Genomic DNA, 21,026 nt, shown 5'->3' with positions numbered 1-21,026 from the left:
GGCTCTGAGCTCTGGCTTCTGACCCTGGCCTGACTCTGTACCTGACTCTTGCTTACAGGACCTGGCTATTGCGATTCCTCCAGCTTCTGCTTAGCGACGACTGCCCTTGGGAAGACGTCAGCCCAGCTGTGACCGCTAGGCCTCACCACCTACAGCCTGGGCTCTTACACAGCCTGGGCTGGGTCACTTGACTAACTGCTGTACAGTTGTGCTGAGGAACAGCCACCTGGACTCAATGACCTTTGCAGGGAGGGAGGGATTGAATCCTCCCCCAGGAACAATCTCAAACTAGAAGGTTTTTAAGTCCAGGATCTCGCAGCAAACACAGCCACTTGCCCTCCCTACAGAACGGCGGGAAGCAGCCTGCCCAGAGGCGGGGCCCTCGGCAAGTCCAGTGCAGGTGGGAAGAGGCAGCAGGAGCCGAGATCTCGCTGAGCCCCAACCTGCAGTGCAATTCTGCAGAAAGGCCCCCTCTGTCCCCGCCCGGCCCACCAGGCCTCCGCTGCACCATCGGGGTGAGTGAGACAGTAGCCAGGCGACTCCTTCAATGACCCAACTGGCGCTGCAGCTTCCACAGCCGCTGGGCAGAGGGAAGCCTCAGGTTGTGAGGTGAGAGCCCAGTACCTGCAGATGGAACTGGGCTGTCCCCACAGCACCTAGGGGCAACAACCCACCAGGTTTGGGAGGGACCATTAGTGTCTCTACAGACTTCAAATGAGCTTCTAATTAACCCTGGAGGGGAAGGCCACACCTGGAGCTTCAACTTGAGCCCAGGCTTAGTGAGAAACTGGCGCCTGGTTGGAGGGAACACGTCTGGCTCCAAGGGGAGCTGGCCCCGCTCTCTCTTATGGGGAAGGGGTGCCTGGGCCCCGTACCCTCAGCCAGCTATAGGCACGCGAGGGCTCCCTGCAGAGGCGAACACAAAGCATACAGCGTGCGCATCCCAGCCACAGGAAGCGGAAGCATCAGGGCTCTTATGGAAGAGAGATAAATACAATCACAGAAAGGGGGTTGGGGGCAGGGGGAGGGAAGCCAGGAACAAAACCACTGAAAGTTGTTCTGATGTCAGCAGGTTCTGAATCAGTGCTTCCCCCACTGGGGCCCTGAAATAGGACCAGCTGGGGAGAGAGACCTTGAATTCCTGCATGAAAGGGTTTTTTCCCTGGGTTATGTTGTAGCCATTACACAAGTGTACGTTTTCTATAGTCGTATATTTCACTTCTCTCTAAATCTCTATTCCAGATCTGGGGGCAGGGACTCCGCAGCTCCAGCCCTAGCCCAGGTGGGCCTCAAGCCTTCTAACATCTAACCTCCAGGGCCTTCGCCGGACCAGACAGGCAAGCAGGCTCCCAACCCCCATTCTCTCAAAGGGGACGTAACAGGAAGGTCCTGACCTCTTGCAATTGCTGCGTGCTACATGAGAGCTGGGGCGTCAGCCCCGCGGCCCCGCCAGCCCCAGCTCGGGTAATTCCATCCCAACTCTCTGAACAGCAGCCTGTCGCTCCAGACACCCCGCCAGCCCTCGGCAGCGCCGGCCCCGGGCATCAGCAGCACGGCACCGTCTCCTCGCCCGTAAGCCGTCTCTGGGGGACGGCAAACTAACGACCACAGAACAGAGCGACGAGCCCCGTTACGATTCCAGCTACTCAACCCCCAGAAAGCTACAGCAGCCTCCTCTCCCAGCCTAACCCGAGAGGCAAAGCACTCCAGTGCCGATTGCCCTACGAGCCTAGGGTGAGCCCTTGGCTCTCTCGCCTCTCTGGGCCGCTGTAGCCCCTCTGTCCTGGCACTGGACTAGAGGATTTACTGGAACCCAGCGTATCCCATTTACTCCATTCCCTTGGGTCACCGATTGGGCAATTAAAAACAGCATCAAGTTTGTCCAGCAAGACCAATGTTTCACCAAGCCCCCGGAAAGCTGCTTACTGCGGAAGGTTCCATTATCCTCTAGAACGTAAGAACGGCCACACTGGGTCAGACCAACGATCCATCTGGCCCTGCATCCAGTCTACAGATACTGGCCAGTGCCAGGCCCCCCAGAGGGGATGAACAGAACAGGGAATCATCATGTGATCCATCCCGTTGCCCATTCCCAGCTTCTGGCAAACAGAGCCTAGGGACACCATCCCTGCCCAGCCTGGCTAATAGCACTGATGGACCTATCCTCCAGGAACTTATCTAGTTTTTTCCTGAACCCTGTTATTGTCTTGGCCTTCACCACATCCTCTGGCAAAGAGTTCCACAGACTGACTGTGCGTTGTGTGAAGAAATGCTGCCTTTTGTTTGTTTTAAACCTGCTGCCTGTTACTTTCATTTGGTGACCCCTAGTTCTTGTGTTATGAGGAGTAAATAACACTCCCCTAGTCACTTTCTCCGCACCAGTCATGATTTTACAGACCTCTATCGTATCCCACCTTAGTCGTCTCTTTTCCACGCTGAACAGTTCCAGGTTTTTGAATCTCTCTAGACACAGAAGTTGTTCCATCCCCCTCATCGTTTTCCCTGCCGTTCTCTGTCCCTTTTCCACTCCTCGTGTGTCCGTTTGGAGCTGGGGCGACCGACCTGCCAGCCGTAATCATGATGGATGGATGTGAACCCTGGCTCTCAACCTTCATCCCATGATTTGACCAGGGTCCGAAGTCAGTCTGGCAGTGATTGCCAGGCTCCCTGCGAACCTGTCCAGTGCACACTGGCTTTCCAGTGCAATTCTCAGTGGCCCTCGACATTTGTTGGCCAGTAGCCTCAGCACTGCGTGAGGCCTGCACTCCAGACAGCAGCATCTTCCCTCGCCACTCATTGCTTTCACCCCAGTGAAGTGCACAAGGCGCTTTCGCTGGCCTGGCTCACTCAGTGCAGGTGTCTTGGGGAATGGAAGTTCACAGCAGTTTGGGTAACGATTTCACAGACACACAATGGAAGTGGTGAAATGGTATGTACGTCCCCCCCCAAGCCCACAGAGCAGCCAGCGTGGGGAAATTCTCCCCTTCGCCCCCAAGGCGAACCAAGAAGGCCTCCCTGTTGATCTTGTCCCAACATGCTGCCTGTTCTGACCAAGCACTTTGTCTCAATTCCCTTTCCTCTGGCCTTCCTGAGCACCAGCTTTCCACACGCCAACACGCCAGATCCCCCATCCCGTCTCCCGACGCACCATGGAGGGTGACTACAGCACCCCTTTCTCCAGCACGGCCCCTAGCTCCCGCTCCCTTTGGGACGCTGCTGAGGATTTCCCTCCTGCCCTGAAAACGCTCTGGATAGATCGGACATTGCAGGCCTGAAGCAAAGTTTTCCAAGGTGTCGACCCCCACAATGAATTACTCAAGGTATACGTGAAAAAACTGCACATGCAAAAAACAAAACAAAACAAAAAAAACCACCCACTGCTTCCCAGGTAGCATCAGCTGCCTCCCCATTCCTTCCTGCTGTCTAGAACTACTTCCCGGCCTCTGGACTCTCCCTTGGCTTCCCAGTCTCCGCAGAAGAGGCCGGCAGGCTCTATGAACCGCATAGCAAGCAGGGACCAACTCCACAGCCTTACCACTCACCATGAACCGCACTTTGCAACGCCCAGCCCACCAAGCCGTGCCCTGCTGAGCCAGCCCACCATGACCCAACCACAGCAGAGCTTATGCCACTTCAACCTGAGTCCTACCTCCTCGTCTGAGCTGTCGTCCTCATATTCACCCCTCAGCGGCAATCCCTGCTGGGCGCTGGGCATTGACTCGGTCTCCAAACTCCGGCACTGCACTTGTTCCTTCTTCTGGGAAGCCATCCTGGCCTGCAAGGCAATGAGAAGACAGAGACTTGGGTCAGTGTGACCCCATCGCACTGACTGTGCGTGACGTGACCACTTGTTTGACTCGGTAACCACCCCCATTTGGGAATTTCAGTGACGCCCCCAGAGTGTCCGTCTGCTGCACAGCATCACAGGAGCCAGGACCTACTGCACTCCCAGGTCTCTCCCCCCACGGGGTCCTTGCTGGTTCCCCACCACCCAAGCCCTTACTCTAAAGCTCCTGGGGTGACCAGGGTCACCATCTCACCCAAGGAAGGTATTAGTTTATTAGACTAGGTGATTCTAAAAAAGGAACAGCCCCCTCCCCCCCACGTCCCCCCAGGGCTGTGGGGAGAGAAAGTCATTAGCCCCAACCTCCTGGAGGCCAGCCATTGGGGCAACCTTCTAGGCACCTGTGCTGCCTTCCCCGTACACAGGAGAACAATCTTGCTAGGCTGACTTTTCCTACCCCCGGCAGCTTCTGCTGGCTGGCCACGTTCTGCTAAATCCCCCAGCCAAGGGTCAGACCGCAGGTACCTGCCCCCCCCCAGCCCATGGCATAACCCCCTCTGGGAGGACACTCGCTCATTCCACGCCCAGGCAAGGCTACCGCAGAGCCGTGGAGCCAGACAGGACATGGGGATGAGGAAGGCATGCTGCGGTTACCCCAGCCCTGCCCCAGCAACAGCAGAGAAGTGCTTAGCCAAGGAAGAAAAACCATGTGCAGGCTCCTCAGGCCCTGGAGGGGGCTGGCAGCTCGGGAGATAAAGGTCTGGCTATTCAGAGCGCACAGGCCACGGCAGCCCCTGCAGGCCACACCACCCGTTCCCAGAGCAAGCCGGACCCAGCCCTGCATTCAGCATCCCCATCCCCTACCCTGCAAACCAGCAGCCCCTGGATTTCTGATGCTCACCCCACATGTCCCTAGGGATTACGGTCTCCCCTCCCACAGCCCTTTTAACCCTGGCAACCAAGATTTAGAACTGTAGGACTGGCAGGGACCTCGAGAGGTCGTCTAGTCCAGTCCCCTGCACTCCTGGCAGGACTGAGTATTGTCTAGCCCATCCCTGACAGGTGTTTGTCCAACCTGCTCTTAAACATCTCCAGTGATGGAGATTCCACAACCTCCCTGGGCAATTGATTCCAGTGCTTATCCACCCTGACAGGAAGATTTTTTGTAATGTCCAACCTAAACCTGTTGAAATACACCCGAGAATACTCAGGGAGCTGACTGAGGAGATATCTGAGCCATTAGCGATTATCTTCGACAAGTCCTGGAAGACGGGAGAGATTCCAGAGGATGGGAAGAGGACAAATACAGAGCCCATCTATAAAAGCGGGAATAAGGACAACCCAGGGAATTATTAACTTCTGTGCCCGGAAAGATACTGGAGCAAATAATTAAGCCATCAATTTGCAAACACCTAGAGGATAATAAGATGATAAGTAACAGTTGACATGGGATTTGTCAAGAACAAATCGAGTCACACCAACCCAATAGCTTTCTGTGACAGGGTAACCAGCCTTGTGGATGGGGGGGAAGCGGTAGACGTGGTATATCTTGACTTTAGTAAGGTCCAGAGTGCTGGGAGAAGTCTCAGGCTAAGATCACTGCAGGTGCTGGCAGCCGGATTCAAGTTGGGGTGTCTGAAGCCGAAGGACAATGTATCTGAGACATGGGCTGAGCAGCAGATAAGCCTTTGCTTGGTCTGACATCCTCTGCTGCAGCCAGCCCCCAAAGCGTCCCTGCAGCGTGTGGTTTCGCTGATGACACCCCAGGGTGCTGCCATTTCATAACCACAAGTTTTTCTTTGTGCCCGAGGCGGTTCTAGCAAAGAATGGGCCAGGCACAAGGCTGGACTCACAGCCCTCCGCTACCCGTGCTCCTCCAAGCCGTCAGGGGGCCTGGGCAGCGTACCAGAGCGACGCGCACCTGTATCTCCAGAGTACTTAGGGGTGCCCACAGCGTGGCCAGCCGCGGGTCCCACTGACCGCTTGTCAGAAGTGATGGGATCAGACCGGATCTGCCTAAAATGGCGCCGAAGGCAGCTTTCAGCACAGCCTGGCGAGGCCCTCGGTGCCAGCACACCCTGCATGTCGAGTCTGCGCGCTGCATGCTGGGATCTGCCCCCGTGGCATTCCAGGAGGGGCCCTCAGCCTGCGTGAACCACCCTGCGCAGCCAGGGCAGGGCTCAGCTCCCCTCGACACGGGTAGCCAGACAACACCACGTTGCAGACGGCGCCCACTCGCTGACCTGCAGACCCGGCCCTGGAAAAGAGATTCCCCCCCACCCCTCCTCCCGGGGGACCCAGGCTGGATCGGGTTTACCAGAGGATTCAATGAAATAATCAGAAAAACAGCCCCAGAAAACCCCCCTCGGGGGAGCAGTAAAATCCACACAGCGTGCGATCACCTTCGGCTATACGCAACACCAACGCCGCTCCCGCCGAGCCGCAGGGAGCCGGTGGGAGAGAGCCTGGAAAATACAGGGCCAGCAAAGGGATGAGATTACTGCAAAAACAAAAGGCTTTATTAAATTTTTTTAAGAAGGAGATTGGAGATAAGTTTTTCTCCAGGCTTTTGGCGCTCAGATGGCTTTGGACCGGAGTTTCCATCTCCCCCCCCACTCACTTCCCCTCTCCCCACGCCACCACGGTGAGCTTTGGAGAAAGAGCTCGCACCGCCAAACTGCGTCACTGGCGCCGCAGGCTGGGTAACCCACCGTCCTCCGCTCTCAGCGCCGGCCCCTTCCTAGCGCCCTCAGGCTGGGTAACCCACCGACACCCCCAGCAATGGCCCAGCCAGCTGAGGACACAAGCTGTGCGCTCCCTGAGAGCGGAGATCAAACCACGGTCTTTGGGCTGCTTAAGCTGGGCCCTTGTATAAAAGCCATCCCAAGTCACCTTCTAGCACATCTGGGATGCAGGCAGGATTCTAGTGCTTAGCGATTAACTACCTCTCCGGGCATTAACCAGCTGTGGAGAACTTTCCCTAGTGAAGGAACAGTCCCCAGAAGCCACGAGGAAGTCCCCAGACAGGGCAGCGTTCGAGCACAGACTGGCAGAGACCCTACCCTGCTACCTGACCAAAGCCTTTCTGGGGAGCTGCTTTCTCGACGCCCAGAGGTGCCCGGAAGCTAGGCAGGCCGTCGTACTGATAGGAGGCTCAGGGCTCGGCGCGGGAAGCCAGCTCACCCCTGCAGAGATTATCCAGGTGGCAGAGCGCACTCACAGGTCATTCCTTGATCAAGGGCTGAGGGGAAAGCCCTTCGGTGAGTTTTGGTGCATGGAAAAGCTCTACTAGTCCTCCTGTGACTAGGAATCAGTGCGACGGGGCTCAGCTCACCCAGAGGGCAGCAGTGAAACCATGCAGTAGATTAGGGCCCCTTTAACTTCTGCTTGAACCGACAGGGAGGGTGGATAAATCGGGGGCTTTGCTCTGAGATCAAACTAATAAAGAGTGTCTCTAACAGGCCCAGCCGCTGGAACACTGGAGTCCACTAGAGGGCAGCATGCAATGCTGCAAGCGAACGGGGAAAGCTCCTCGCCCCAAAGGCAGCGCAGGGGGCCTGGGGACAAGGAGGTGAGCTTGTGCCAGCACTTGGTGAGTCAGCAAGACTCACAGCCAAGTCCTGGCTGCACCAGGACCCGTAACCTGGGCTGAAGAGAGTTTGCACCAACAGGAACCAACGTCACTGGATCGGGGCAGCACGTCGCTCAAAGGCATTTTCAGCACCAGCTCCGATTCCCAGCACAGACAGGACTGGAGACGGTCCCTGGCTGCAGCCAGGGGGATTAGTGGGAGAAGGAAACCTCCCATAGGTGGCTAATCAGACCTCCATCCTGATCCGCAGCCCCCCACTATGCCAGTCCTGCACACCCCCCATCCAGCTCTGCTCAGGCCCTTCAGTCTCAGACTGCAGCCGGAGACGTGGGACAAGATCAGGGAAGGGAGGAAAAAGAACGAACGAGAAGGGAAAATACTGAACAGAAAGCGAGGAAGGAAGGAGATGGACGGCAGAACGAACTTCGAGACGGATATTAAAACTAGCCAGGGAACAAGAAAGCCCAACGAAGCACAGCCATGGGATGCGACATTTGAAAAACGTCACGAAAGCGACTGCCAAGAAGTTGCACTGAAATGCAGGCACGCCGTGTCCGATCTGCTCAGCCCCGTAACCCCGTTGTCTGCTGGAGCAGAGCGAGCAGCCAGCTTTCCTGGCAAAGTCCCGCCCGCACCAGCCACTGCTGCACCAGCTCACCTTGCACTGAAAGAGTGAACCAGGCATGGCCTGTGCTGCAGCTGAGTGGGGTGAGAGCGGTGGCTGCTGGAGGGGGGAGTGCCATTCACTGCCTCAGCTCGCTCCTCAGCCCAGCGCAGCAGCAGCTCCATGAGCCGCCCCAGGCCTGGCCCACAGGGGGTAGATCTACAAACGCTGGGCTGGCCCCTGTCTGCTGACTCAGGCTGGCGGGTCTCTGGGCTGTAGAGCTGCAGCACAGACGTGCAGGCTGGGGCCAGGGCCGGGCTCCGCGAGGGGGAAGGGTCCCAGGGGCCGGGCTCCAGCCCGAACGTCTACACTGCCATGGTAGAGCTCTGCAGCCCGAGGCAGCTGCCGGGGGTTTAACTGCAGCATAGACACACCCAGGGAGACTGAGCCAACCTCAGCGGCTTTGCTGGGCTGCTCTCTCCTCACCCCTGCGCCGGCTTAAACCAGCACCAGCGCACTCCCCCCACAGCCAGTCCCCCCTCACCTGAACAGGCTGGAAAATACAGGGCTCACCAAGGACTCCTTCCAAAAGGAGGGGGGGGTGAAGGTGAATCTCTGGTCTACTGGCAGGCCTGGGGAAGTGGTGCTGGGGCTGCAAGACACCTGGGGAAGGGGGGCGGCTGCTGAGAGGGGAGAAGGGATGAATTTGGGGTGATCGGTGACAGCACGGGGAAGGGGGAATGGGAGCAGCGAGCCGGGTGTGGGAGTCGTGGCAGGTGGGGAGGGAGAGAAACAGGCATGAAGCGTGCACAGGAGTCTGGCGTGAAGTGCGAATGTGTGAGAGAGTCCAGGAGTGTGTGCGTGGGACCGTGTGCGCGTGGCTGGGAGCAGCGGGGGGCTGCAACTCGCTGGGGTTTATGGCAGAGGCTGGCTGGGAGAGTCGTGTCTGGGCTGCTGGGTTTCCTTCGCAGTTCTGCCAGGCTGGGACACAGCCATGCTGAATGGAAAGGGGTGGGGTCGGGTCTGTGCTCCTCTCTGGAGCCTGCTAATGACCAGGGAAGCCTTGACTTGTGAAAGGGGAAAACAAGTGCAATTTGCCAATCACACGGGTGTGTGTGTCTGTGTGTTGGGAGTGCTGCCCCCACAGTGTGTGTGTCTCTGTGTGTGACTTTACAAACTGTTCACCTATTTCTCTTGGCAGCCCTTCTGGGAGGCCAGCCAGCCAGACGCCCCCTGTGACGCGCAGGGAATTGGTACAAGGATGGGAAGATTAACAGAGGGAGGCGGGGGAAGGCCAGAATTAGGACTTGCAAGTTCCTGGCTCTTTGAGCCCCCGCGCCCCCTTGCTGGGCCTGTACCCCACAGCTCTCCCACTGCACCTTTCTGCTGACCTGCAGCAGCCCCTGCCAGTCCAGGGCTGGCCCCCTGCAGACACAGCTGGCCAGATGTGTGGGCCTGGCCAAACGGCACGGTAGCATTGTGATATGGCTTAGGATGAAGCCGCCGAACCCCTTTCATTGGTGAGCCACGTCCGCTCTCAGGGTCTGTCTACACTGCAGTAAAACCCAGGACCGGCCCGTGCTGCTGACTCAGGTTTGCGGGGCTCAGGCGAAGGGGCTGTTTGCAGTGCAGAGCCCAGGCTCTGGGACCCCCATGAGGTGGGAGGCCAGCCCGGGGGTCTCCTTGCAGTGTAGACATACCCTCAGAGGCGTGCTAGTTTCTGGCAGGAGTGCAAGTCTTTGCAGCAGCTCTGTGAGCCCAGACGCGAGCAGGCCCAAACCAATCCCCCGTATGATACAGAAATGGCAGCGAGACGGGCCCCGTCTGCCAGGGTCAGAGCAAAGCCCCTTACCGAGAGCCTGGACTGGCCAGGACTGCGCGCTCCAAAGAGCAGGCGAGTTTGGGCACATCGGTCATTGCAGTTCAGAGAATTTGCTTGCATGGGTCTAAAACTTTCACTGACGTCAAAGATCAGACGGGACACTAAGGATCTAGTCGGCTGACCTGTATAACCTGGCCCAGAGCCCTTACGCTGGGGGCTCCAGCGGCAGACGGAGGCAAATGACCCCCTCCCCCCACACGATGGCTCATCTTCTGGCTGCAGCTGCCCCAACCTATTTGCACCAGCCCCAGCCTCCCTCCCAGTAGCCGTGTTAAAGCCACCAGACATCCGCCAGCGTCTCACAAGAGGCCCTCACCAGGCAAGGCTCAGCTGGGTCTCGCTGGTTTGGGCCTCCAGGAGGGGTAACTAGACAATTAGCCTTGGGAGTCTAGTCCTCTCTGAGGAGCCTGAGGGGCTCCAGAGGTTAGCTCTGACCAGCTGTTATGAGGGCAGCTCTCCCCAGCTCCCGGCTCTGCACGTGCCCCAGAAGCAGACATCTAGGCTCCCCAGTCCTACCATGACGGGGAGTCTCTGTGCGGCTGCTACCCTCCATCCAGCCGCACCTACTAACCCGGAACACCCACGCTCGGCCAGTGCAGCGAATTCGGAGGCAGCGTGTACCAACTGGTGCAGCCCAGGTCTGATGGCTGGGATAGTCGCTAAAGAAGTTTACGAGCCCTCGTGCCGAGCACGGAGAGGCCCCGGCCCAGCACTGAGGCCAGGACGTGGCACAAGAGAAAGCCGTGCAGACATCCCTCCTCCAAAGAAGTGCTGCCTGCTGCTTTCCTAACCGGGCTCAACAAAGCAACCGCCACGGCAAACCAAGCACCAGCGCCAAGCAAGAGGAGGGTGGGAAGAGACAGGTCCTTCAGCTCCAGGCGTTGGGGAGAAGGTCTCTCCTTTGGAAGAGCCGACACCTCAGCGGCACATATTTCCTGGGGGAAACGAGCCAAAGGGTGGGGGTCTGCACCCTCTGTTTATCCGTCACTAAAACAAAGTGAAGCTAGCACCGGCTACTAACTCGCCCCCGGCTGCTCTAGCCTCACCGCGAGCTGCTTGGGGCAGGCGTCGCAGGTCTGAGACACCACGCCAGCTTCCCAGCCCAAAGGCCTGCCGCGGGATCAGCTGCAGGGAGACAGGCCTGATCACACTGGCTGAGACACCCTTGGACGAAAGCAGCAGCAGCCACCGAGTGCCACGAACCGGCCTAGGGTTTGCAAACATGGCAGGCAAGACGGCGCCTGCCTCGGGAAACGCGTGGGTTGTCTCAGGCCCAGCAAGAGCCCGAGCAGGCCTCGGAAGTGCGGACAGACAAAGGTCTGGGCTAAGTGATGCACTGCATGGGGAGGAGGGAAGAGAAGCAGCAACCGGGCAGCACGGAGGGGAACGTACTGCGGCCTCACGTCCCAGGGAGTGCTCCGAATCCTTTAGAAACAGAGCGCCCGATCGGACCTCCCTGCTGAGCTGCGGCGCGTGACATCAAGCTCTCCAGGTGGGCCCCTTGGGACAGTGGGGTCCGAGCACCGGTCTTGGCGCACGCTCTCACTGACAGCGCCCCAGTGCTGCCTATCCCCAGCGTGGGACAGACTGATGCCAGACTCTTCCATGGGGCCCCAGGGAGACCAGCGGTGCCGAGGGGGCTTCCCGGATCATAAAAGCAGCCAATAACCAGCTCCGCACGGCCTTCAACGGCAGGCTGCCGGGCGTCTCTGGAATCAGGCCGCTCGGTTCAGCACAGGGGCTGGCCAGGAGGAAAGCACGGCCTATCACATGCTGGAAGTCCTCAGCAGGAAATCTAACCCGACAGCGACGGCCTAATCATTGCACGGTCCTGTAACCTAGGCAGGCACGAAGAACAGAGGCCCCAAGCCTGCTGACAGGCAGGGGAATGGCCCTTTGGCTCCGGGCCCCTGAGGGGAACGGGGCGGCACCTCCCCCCTCAGACTGGATCCTGGCTCACCAATGGACTCAAGCGGCTGTTGCTGTCCGGGAGGTGCCCGACGAGAGCCAGTGCTTTCGAGAGAGACAGCTGGGGGACTAGGGAAGGAAGTTTGTTGCATGGCTCCTGAGCAGAAGAAGAGCTTTGCTCCCCAGCAGCATCTGTCTAGTCACCTCCCATGAGCGTCCTCCCCTTCCACGGTGGATTGGCAGGGTGCGCTGGCACTTTGTGTTCTGCCCCACTGCAAGAGCTTCCGGGCCTTGCCAGTGTGGGAGCACAAGCTCAGAGCTTTAATGCACAGGAGCCTCAGAGAATCCACAAGACCTGGTGGTGGGGACGCTCATCCTGGGCCTTCCTCCCTGAAGCTTCCACAATCCGGCTGGGTGGGGCGCATTCCTCTCCCCACCCTTTACTGCTCTCCTTCCTCGACCCCTGCCCAACACAGCAACCCACCCGTACCGTGTTCTCAGGTGCTCGCCAACACTGCTCTGACAGGGCCCAATCCCCTTCCTAGTTCAGACTCAAGATGCAATCTAGGCGTCTTGCTCCTTCTGTGTGAACCGGAGAACACCACTGGCCTGGTGACAGAGGTCCCTGGGAGGGTCTGGGGATCTCCGGGTGCTCGATTAGCTGAAGAAGCTATCCCAGAAGGGCTTTAAGGCAGGAGATGGGGAAGAGAAGCCCCAACCTCGGGTCACCATACATTGCCTGATATTGGGACTTCCTTTCAGGGACAGAAGCTAGAAAGCAACCCAGATCAGGTAGCACCAGGGTCCATGCAAACCCCAAGAGGGTCCTGTGCCCCGCCAGGCCCCACAGTGCAGACCCACGTGTCTGTACCAAAACCACCACCTCCACGCCAGCAGTTACTGTTCTTTGCTGGGCCCTTCTTCCATTACCTCTCAGGCACCAGCAACAGACACTTGGCAAACCACCTGAGCAGAAAAACAAGGAGACGAGCAGGCTGTTTCCAAGCTGGGCCAGGGGAGGCAGGTATGAGTGTGGTCCAAGGGATTCTACCTGGCCACCCAGGGCCATGGAGAGGCATCCTGGAGATTACGTGTCCCACCCGGGGCAAACAGCCAGGTTTAAACGAGCGGTCTCCAACACTGGCGTGCGTTAGGAGCCCTGCTCTAGCACCGGCCGGTTAGTTTGTTCCGACAGGCCAAGCCTGGTTGCTGAGGTGAGCGCTGACACGGTTTGGCTAGTCCCACGGCAAAGGCCAAACTGTTCAGCCACATGGGAGGGTGCCCAAGAGGAGCTGTATTTGACGCGGTGCGCACGGCAGACCAGGACCTACCCCCAGCATCCCGCTCCTTTGACAGCCCGTGGGCTGCTGGGCAGGTTAGCAGCACAGCTCTCACCTGAGCGGAGTCCGGACACGCCCGGACAGCCACTAGCCAGAGGAGAGGGCAGATCAGACAGGACACGCAGGCCCCATCCATGCTAGCTGCGCTTGGCCCCCACCATCGAACACAGCTCCCAACAGCCAGCTTTCAACACCCACTGCAGAAAGAGCGAGCGGCCCGTTGTCATGAGCTACCAGGCGGGGTTAGTACAGGGCACCTAATCCAACCAACGTTTCCAAAGATTCATTTTAATCTTGGAACTTGGGAAAGCGTCTACAAAACGAAGCCTTTCTACCCAGTGGCAGTAAGCTGTAGTTCCTTTGACACTCGTATCCGATTGTGTGTGACTACAGCTCTCTGCCTCACACCCACTCTTGCGTTGAAGTCAGAAGGCCATTTTCAGCCTCGGTGCAAACACACACGAAGGATCCAGCCCGTTGCCCTGTTCTGGGAGCCCGTCAGATCTCCTATGCTAAGCAGGGTCAGGTTAGTGTTTGGATAAGAGACCAAGGTATGCAGAGGTGCAGTGAGAGAATTTGACAGATGTTGCTCTTCCTTTGGGAAATCTGCCCCCCTCAGATTTCCTACCCTTGCTACAATTTGGGCAACTCTGGTAGCAACCGAGGGGCGCTATGGTAGGCCAGCTCACCGAATCACCACCTCATAACTCCGCTGGCAGCAGGGCGAGGGGATATTGTGGTTAAGATGCCGGCCGTTGCTGGCTCCTTGTCTACAACGCACCATTGGTAACAACCATGGGAAATTTCAGGGGAAAAGGCCAGTTTTTCTGAGTCAGCACCAAACCGGTGCCCCGGCAGAGTCACTACAAGGTGCAGCGCTGCTGGAGGTGGCATCCTTCGCATGGGACACAACCCGTTATATTTATTTACTTACTTCTTGCACTTATTAATGAGCCCGTATCCCTCTAGAGGAGTCGGGTCCGGAGGAAATTCCTACATTAGTGATTTAATTCTGCCTCCCCAAATGCCCCTTAATGCTAGACAGGATCCTCAGTTATGTAAGGTTGTCACGTGCTGTTAAACAGCTGTTCTGTTCCACTCTATAGATGGCCGCATTCATCTTTGTGCCTGGGCTCTGTATCCACAAAGTGCTTGGGGATCGGCAAGCTGCTGGAGAAATGCAAAACCTCTCATTGTTTACTGTCTGTTCCACATTGGTTGCTAATGATAAATCACGTACACCTCTACCCCGATATAACGCGAATTCGGCTAGAACGTGGTAAAGCAGCGCTCCGGGGGGGCGGGGCTGCATGCTCCGGCAGATCAAAGCAAGTTGGATATAGCACGGTTTCACCTAGAACGCGGTACGGTTTTCTGGCTCCCGAGGACAGCGTTATATCGGGGTAGAGGTGTATTAGGACTTTGCCGCAGAACTGAGGAGAGGAGAGGAGGCTCTTGTTTAACACACATTGGAAAATTCCTGCAAATGTGGTAAGGAATTTTGTTTTAAAAGTGAAATCAAAAAGGAATCGGATTCCTGGCCAAGTCGCACATGTCTGATCGCTTTTCCTTGTGTGGAACCCCTTGGCTGCCCCTCTTCCACAAAAGCAAGGCAGAGCGGTAGCGTCAACTGGATTTCAACACTCCCAGCCTGCTGTGCCACAGAACCCTCTGCACGAGCGGACCTGCAACGCCTGGGCATTCCGTAGGCCAGAAGCGGTCCCCGACAGGGCCCCCCATTCCCATGTCTCCAGTCACCACAGAATGCCCATCAGGGGCTGTTCCCGGCGCCAGGGCAGTGTCGGCCGTACACGCGCAGAGTATGAAGTGAGGCGCAGGACAGGGAGGGGAAACGGCTCTTGCCTCAGTAAAACGTCACTGCCCAGCCATCCAGTTACTCCTGCCTCATAACAGGAGTGAGGCGAAAGAGGGGACGCAGCCAGGAGCCCTAAGCAAGGCCATGTCTCCTCAGACGGGCCCATTCCCTGCTCGGACTCCAGCCCTTCACAGGCCGTGCAGCACAAAGGGCGCTCGAGACGACTCCGGGCACAGGATTATGCTGGGGTTGACTTTACTTAAGTGGTACCGTCCCAGCTTTGCTTCCCAGTGGCCTGCCTGCGAGCTCCTGAAAGACAGCAGTACGACGCAGCGTGGAGTCGAACCCAAGAGAAGTAAACGCCAGCACAGCTGAGGGGCTACAGAAACGCTGAGGAGAGGGTCAGAACTTGGCACGGGTCCCGCAGGGAGCCAGCGGTGGCTTTCAGACAGGAAGGCGCTGAATTCACAATCCTCAGTTACTGAGGGTACTCTGCTCACCTCCACCCCTGCACACCAGCTGCACCCACACAGAGCGACAGGTCCAGGAGTAGAACAACAGGGAACAGTCTGGTTCATGGGCAAGTCTATGATTTAGTCACAGGTATTTTTAGTAAGCGTTATGGACAGGCCATGGGCAACAAACAAAAAATTCACAACCCACGACTTGACAATGACCTTTACTATAAATACCCCTGACTAAATCATAGCTGGAGGGCCCCGGGGCACCGCTTCTCCGGGGGGGGGAGGGGGGAAGAGAGAAGAGGCCTGCTCTGGGGGGCCTCCGGGGCACCTCTCCTCAGGTGGTCCCCGAGGCCTGCTGCTGGGGGCCGCCAAGCAGTGGCCAGTGTGACTGCCCCCAGGGCCAGCCTCATCGGCCGCTGCTCGAGCTGTCCCTGGAGCCAGCTGAGCAGCTAACCCCGAGGTCAGCCACACTGGCCACTGCAGAAGTCACTGAGCTCACGGAAAGTCGCAGAATCCGTGACAGACACATAGCCTTACTCATGGGACATGCTCCAAGGCCAGAACCCTGGTTCTACTCCAGCCTCTGCCACTGGCTGCGTGAGCTTTTTGTAAATCACTTCCCTTCCCGGGCCTAGCCAAGGCTAGGAAAACAAGCCATTAAACCTCACCCTTCAGGGTTTAAACTCATCTCACCACAAGGAGTTCGAAAGGGACCAAATGTGGAGGCAGATTATCCCACACCTGCCTATGAGGGGCGCTTACACCTTCCTCCAGAGCACCTGTCAGAGACCAGACCTGAGTTCCACCCTGGCCATTGTGGCAATCCCAGTGCTGCTCTTTCAGAGCGTGTTCGTGTACCCAGGGTTTCACAGTTAAATAAACCCTCACTAGATTAGTGTTTTAAAATGTGGCAGTTACAAAATTTTAACTTGCTCATTGTAAATTACTTATTTTCCTACTCTAGACCTGATCTTGTGCCTCAGTTTCCTAATCTGTGACCCAGGAATTATACCAGCGACTCACAGGAGCTGTACCCAGGTTAGTATTTGCATTCAGCTGGAAGGTGGTATAGGAGAGCGAAGTATCTCACTCTAGAAGTGGCAGGAGACCTAGACCTCCTTTAATTAACAACACGCAAGTAACATTCCAGCTTCCTATGCCATCTCCCTGCAGTAAACGCACATCTCCTCTGCCAGAACCGCTGCTCCCCAACCCTCAGTCCTCACGCTGTTTTTGCACAGCAGCTGAATGATACAGTCATAGAACCATAGAAGATTAGGGTTGGAAGAGATCTCAGGAGGTCATCTAGTCCCACCCCCTGTTCCAACCCCAACTAAATCATCCCAGCCTGAAATCTGAGAAGTGTGTCCTTGTGTGTCCTATGTTGTCACCACAGAGAACAATAAACCACACGCTTAATAAGTGCCCCCCCCCAATAATAAAAGATTTGTCTACATGAGCTGTGTCTTATTATCCTGGTTCACATGCACACAAACCACATGCCTTCTTCCCCGACCACCACGGCCTGCAAACTGAAGCCATGAGGGTTTCTCATGGAGGAGTCTCCCGACCTGGCAAATCGTTCAGCATGTGACCCGCATAAATTGTTGACAGGGAGGGTGGGGGGAGAGCCCTGGTTTCTTGGGCATGGAATTGTCTTTCTAGGCGAAGTTACATTTTAAGAGAGAACGCAGGGCACAGCTACAAGACACTAGTATTATACGGCCACGTTCTGACATTTCACACTTACTTGTGCCTTCTTTGAGAGCAAACTGCCTTTCAGCGTCCCCTCATCACCGCTGTCCTGGTCCTCTGCCTCCTCCTCCGTGCTGCTGTCACTTCCAGAATCCTCCAGCCCAGAGTAGACGCTCTCTTCGCTGTCTGTCAGGTCATCGCTTTCCTGGGCTTGCTCCTCCAGCACTTGGGTACTGGGAATGGACAGCTGAAAGGAAAGCACAAGCATCACTGCACAGAACCCCCAACGGTCTCCCCCTTGTCTACCCTCAGAGGATTGGCTAGTACAGTTATACCAGCAAACCCCTCCAGTGTGCACAGTTACCCCAGTGTAAAAGGAGTTACACCGGTTCAGGGAACTGGCGATAGAACTTCTGTAGAACCACGCTAGGGTTTTTATTGCCATAGCTACAGCAGTACATTGCTATGCTGGTAAAACTGATCCGCATAGACCAGGCCTAAGAGGGACACAAGTAAGGTTCGCAAACTTGATGGCGTCCCAGAAATGCTGCTGTGAATTACTTAAATTTGATTATGTCCCTCCCTGCTAGGAGGAGTCTCCAGAGTGCCTGCTTCACCAATACAAGCGAGACACGGTTCATCTTCATGCCAATTCCCTTAACTGTAGAAACACAGGCGTGCACGGGATTTCAGGTCAGCTAGTCCAGCCCCTGTGCTGAGGCAGTGCCAAGAACACCTCGACCTTCCCTGACAGGTGTTTGTCCAACCTGTTCTTACAAGCCTCCCAGGACAGGGATTCCACAACTTCCCTTGGAAGCCTGTTCTAGTATTTAAGGAGTTAGAAAGTTTTTCCTAATGTCTAACTTAAATCTCCCTTGCTGCAGACAAAGGCCATTGCTACTTTTCCTAGCTTCAGCGGCCACGGAGAACAACTGATCCCCATCCTCTTTACAACAGCCCTTAACGTACTTGAAGACTGATCAGGTCTCCCTGCAGTCTGATTTTCTCAAGGCTAGACATGCCCCGGGCTTTTTAACCTCTCCTCACAGGTCAGGTTTTCTAAACCTTTGATTATTTTTGTTGCTGTCCTCTGGACTTGCTCCAATTTTTCCACATCTTTCCTCAAGTGTAGTGCCCAGAGCTGGACACAGTACTCCAGGCCGAGGCCTCACCAGCACCAAGTAGAATGGGACAGTTATCTCCAGCATTTTACATACGAAGGCCCTGTTAATTCACCCCAGAATGATATTATCCTTTTATACAACTGCTTCACTCATATTCAAGTTAAGACCCACTCTAACCCTCAAATCCTTTTCAGCAGTACTACTGCCTAGCCAGTTATTCCTCATTTTGGAGTTATGCATTTGACTTTTCCTTCCTAGGTATAGTACTTATTGAATTTCATCTTGCTGATTTCAAACCAATTCTCCAATGTGTCAAGGTCATTTTGAATGCTAATCCTGCTCTCCAAAGTGTTTGCAACCTCTCCTAAGCACACCCAGGGCTGACCTCTGCAGGACCCCACTAGGTACATTCCCCCAGTTTGACAGCAAACCATTGATAACTACGCTTTGAGCATGATCTTTCAACCATTTGTGCACCCACCGTACAGTAATTTAATGAAGACTACATTTCCCTAGTTTGTTTTGAGATGTTCCCACATGACAATCTCAAAGTCTTACTAAAAAAAAAATATCAAGATATATTGTGTCTACTGCTTCCCCTCATCCTCTAGGAAATTAGGTTGGTTTTGCATGATTGTTCTTGAGAAATCCATATTAACTATTATTTATCACCTTATCATCCTCTAGGTGCATACAAACGTTCTTTAATAGTTTGTTCCAGTATATTTTCAGGTATCAAAGTTGGGCTGACTGGTCTACAATTCCCCAGGTCCTCTTTGTTCCCCTTTTTAATGTAGGTACTGTACTATGTTTGCCCTTCTCTAGTTCTCTGGGATCTCACCTGTCCTCCATGAGTTCTTAAAGAGGATCACTAATGGTTCTAGATTTTCAGCTGGTTCCTTAAGCACCCTAGGGCAAATTCTGTCAGATCCTGCTAACTTAAATACATCTAGCTTATTTAGATATCTTTCAACCTGTCCTTTCCCCCCCCCCCCCCCCCCGCCCATTATGGCTGCGTTCCCTCCCCCTTGTTGTTAATATTGTGTTAACTATTCGGTCACTATTAACCTGTTTAGTGAAGACTGAACCAACGTAGGCATTAAACACCTCAGCCTTCTTGGTGTCGCCCGTTATTAGCTCTTGTTCTCCACTAAGTAGTGGGGCTACACTTGCCTTCATCTTTCTCTAGCTCCTAATGTATTTATTTTCTTCTTCCTAGCTAGGGCACAGCTTTGCCCCTGAACCACTTTCCAATCCCAGCTCTGGCTCCTGGAATCTACCCTGTGCATCACCTCCCTCTGGGCTCTAGTTACCAGCCTTCGGGAACCTTTCCGCCACTCAGTGCTGCCTATTTGTCGCCCAGGAGTGGCCTGATCCCTACCTGTGGGCCTCCCTCCCACTGATTCCCCTCAGAAACTTCCTCCCAAAGAGTCCTGTCACATACACATCCCCACCCTCAGATAAAAGCCTTTCATAGCCTGTGAGCCAGTCACTGGTCCCATCACCACTCCATACGCAGCTAGGGCCCTCTTGCATTGCTGCAGAAAGGTGACCTGCTTGCAACATTCAAACCGCTCTTTCATACTCAGCCGTAGGCCTCCTGGGTTAACCCTGGGGAGTTCGGGAGGGCAGGAAAGGGAGTTCAAGTAATGCTGGATTTTGTAATATGGGAACTGTGAGCTTGCCTTGCTTACAGCAGAGAAGTACCCTAAGTGGTTACCTTTGAAACCTTGGATAAACATCTGTTTCCATACAGATGTGCCGCTGAGTCCATTAATGAAGGGGGGGAAACAACAGACACCATCAGCAGTGCATCGCAAACACCCCACATGCGCACCGTCCCGTTGGAAGGTGCACGATGCTATAACTCTCATAAGCACAAGTGAGGACAAACAGGTCTCACTAAAGTTACAACCAAGATTTACTCGGCTCTGTCAATTACGTTCACCAGAACATACTCGCTCCAGGCCTTTAAAACAGAAAAAGGAAGCTTGCAGGCAAACAGAGATAGACAGACCATAAAGACAGGTCTGCCTTTGCATATCTCGCTCCAGCTACGGGTCTAAGACTCTCTCCCCATCCACCCCCAACTATGGGCTGCAGGCCCCTCAGCTGTTCCCAGGAAACAGACTGAAGCGGAGACCTGGCTTCAGTTGCACAAAAATCCCCTCTCCACCAGCACCTTCTTTCGTTTATCCACTGAATAAGCCTGGAGCGCTGTGGGACAGGGACCGGGAGTGTGTGTGGGGGGGAATTGTACAGCGCCGAGCACATGCTGGGCATGACCGGGAGCAGAACGCGATCCCCCCTCCCCGTCCCAAACACACCCGACCCCACCCCCCCTAAACCCCCCCCCCCCCCCCCGGGGTCCCTGCGCCCGCCCCCAGCACGGGCCCCCGTCTCACCCGGCGGCTCCCCCCCGCCCGCTCCATGGCTCCTTCCCGGCAGGGCGCTCCTCCAGCTGCGGCTCCACGAGTCCCGCGTGCGCCGCGCTGCTCCGCCTCCTCACACCACGTGCGGGGAGGTCAGAGGTCACGGTGCCCCGCCCCCTCCCGCGGTACTCGGGAATATTTCCCGGTTCCTCCCCAGGGGAGCGGGCTGTCCCGGGACAGGGCGTTCTGCGCCGCACGCCTCAGAAAAACATTCCGGTCCCAAGCGGACCGGGGTCAGGGGGTCAAAGGTCAGAGGAGCCATTGGCTCCAGCGCATGCGCTTTCTATCATTCCCCCGCTTACCTGGGCGCGCCGTGCGCATGCGCCTCACTCCAGCCTGCGCTTGGGAAGGGGGAAGCGCGCACGAGGCAGATAGCGCAAGCGCA

General features: G+C 56.0%; 1 protein-coding gene across 1 annotated transcript; it reads right to left on the bottom strand.

Annotated features, from left to right (window-relative positions):
• Positions 1 to 1,544: 1,544 nt before the first annotated feature.
• BOP1 (BOP1 ribosomal biogenesis factor) lies at positions 1,545 to 20,696 on the bottom strand. Its single transcript, XM_029913416.1, has 4 exons — positions 20,615 to 20,696; positions 17,141 to 17,332; positions 3,650 to 3,775; positions 1,545 to 1,598 (listed from the first exon to the last, which is right to left on the bottom strand). The coding sequence occupies exons 1-4, from the start codon at positions 20,639 to 20,641 to the stop codon at positions 1,545 to 1,547; spliced, it is 399 nt and encodes a 132-aa protein (XP_029769276.1). The 5' UTR covers positions 20,642 to 20,696.
• Positions 20,697 to 21,026: the final 330 nt, after the last annotated feature.

The sequence above is a fragment of the Terrapene carolina genome, unplaced genomic scaffold (assembly GCF_002925995.2).
Source record: "Terrapene carolina triunguis isolate 2854851 unplaced genomic scaffold, T_m_triunguis-2.0 Scaffold58, whole genome shotgun sequence".
Lineage (NCBI taxonomy): Eukaryota > Metazoa > Chordata > Testudines > Emydidae > Terrapene > Terrapene triunguis.
This window is presented reverse-complemented; position numbering and strand designations above follow the sequence as displayed.

Excerpts from the sequence above, each read along its gene's own strand:
- BOP1 (XM_029913416.1), bottom strand. The coding sequence starts at position 20,641 with ATGGAGCGGGCGGGGGGGAGCCGCCGG. Across the intron at positions 3,776-17,140 it reads TGCTCTCAAAGAAGGCACAA|GCCAGGATGGCTTCCCAGAA; the intron begins GTAAGTGTGAAA and ends ATTGCCTTGCAG. Across the intron at positions 1,599-3,649 it reads ACGACAGCTCAGACGAGGAG|TTTGCCGTCCCCCAGAGACG; the intron begins GTAGGACTCAGG and ends TGTGGTCGTTAG.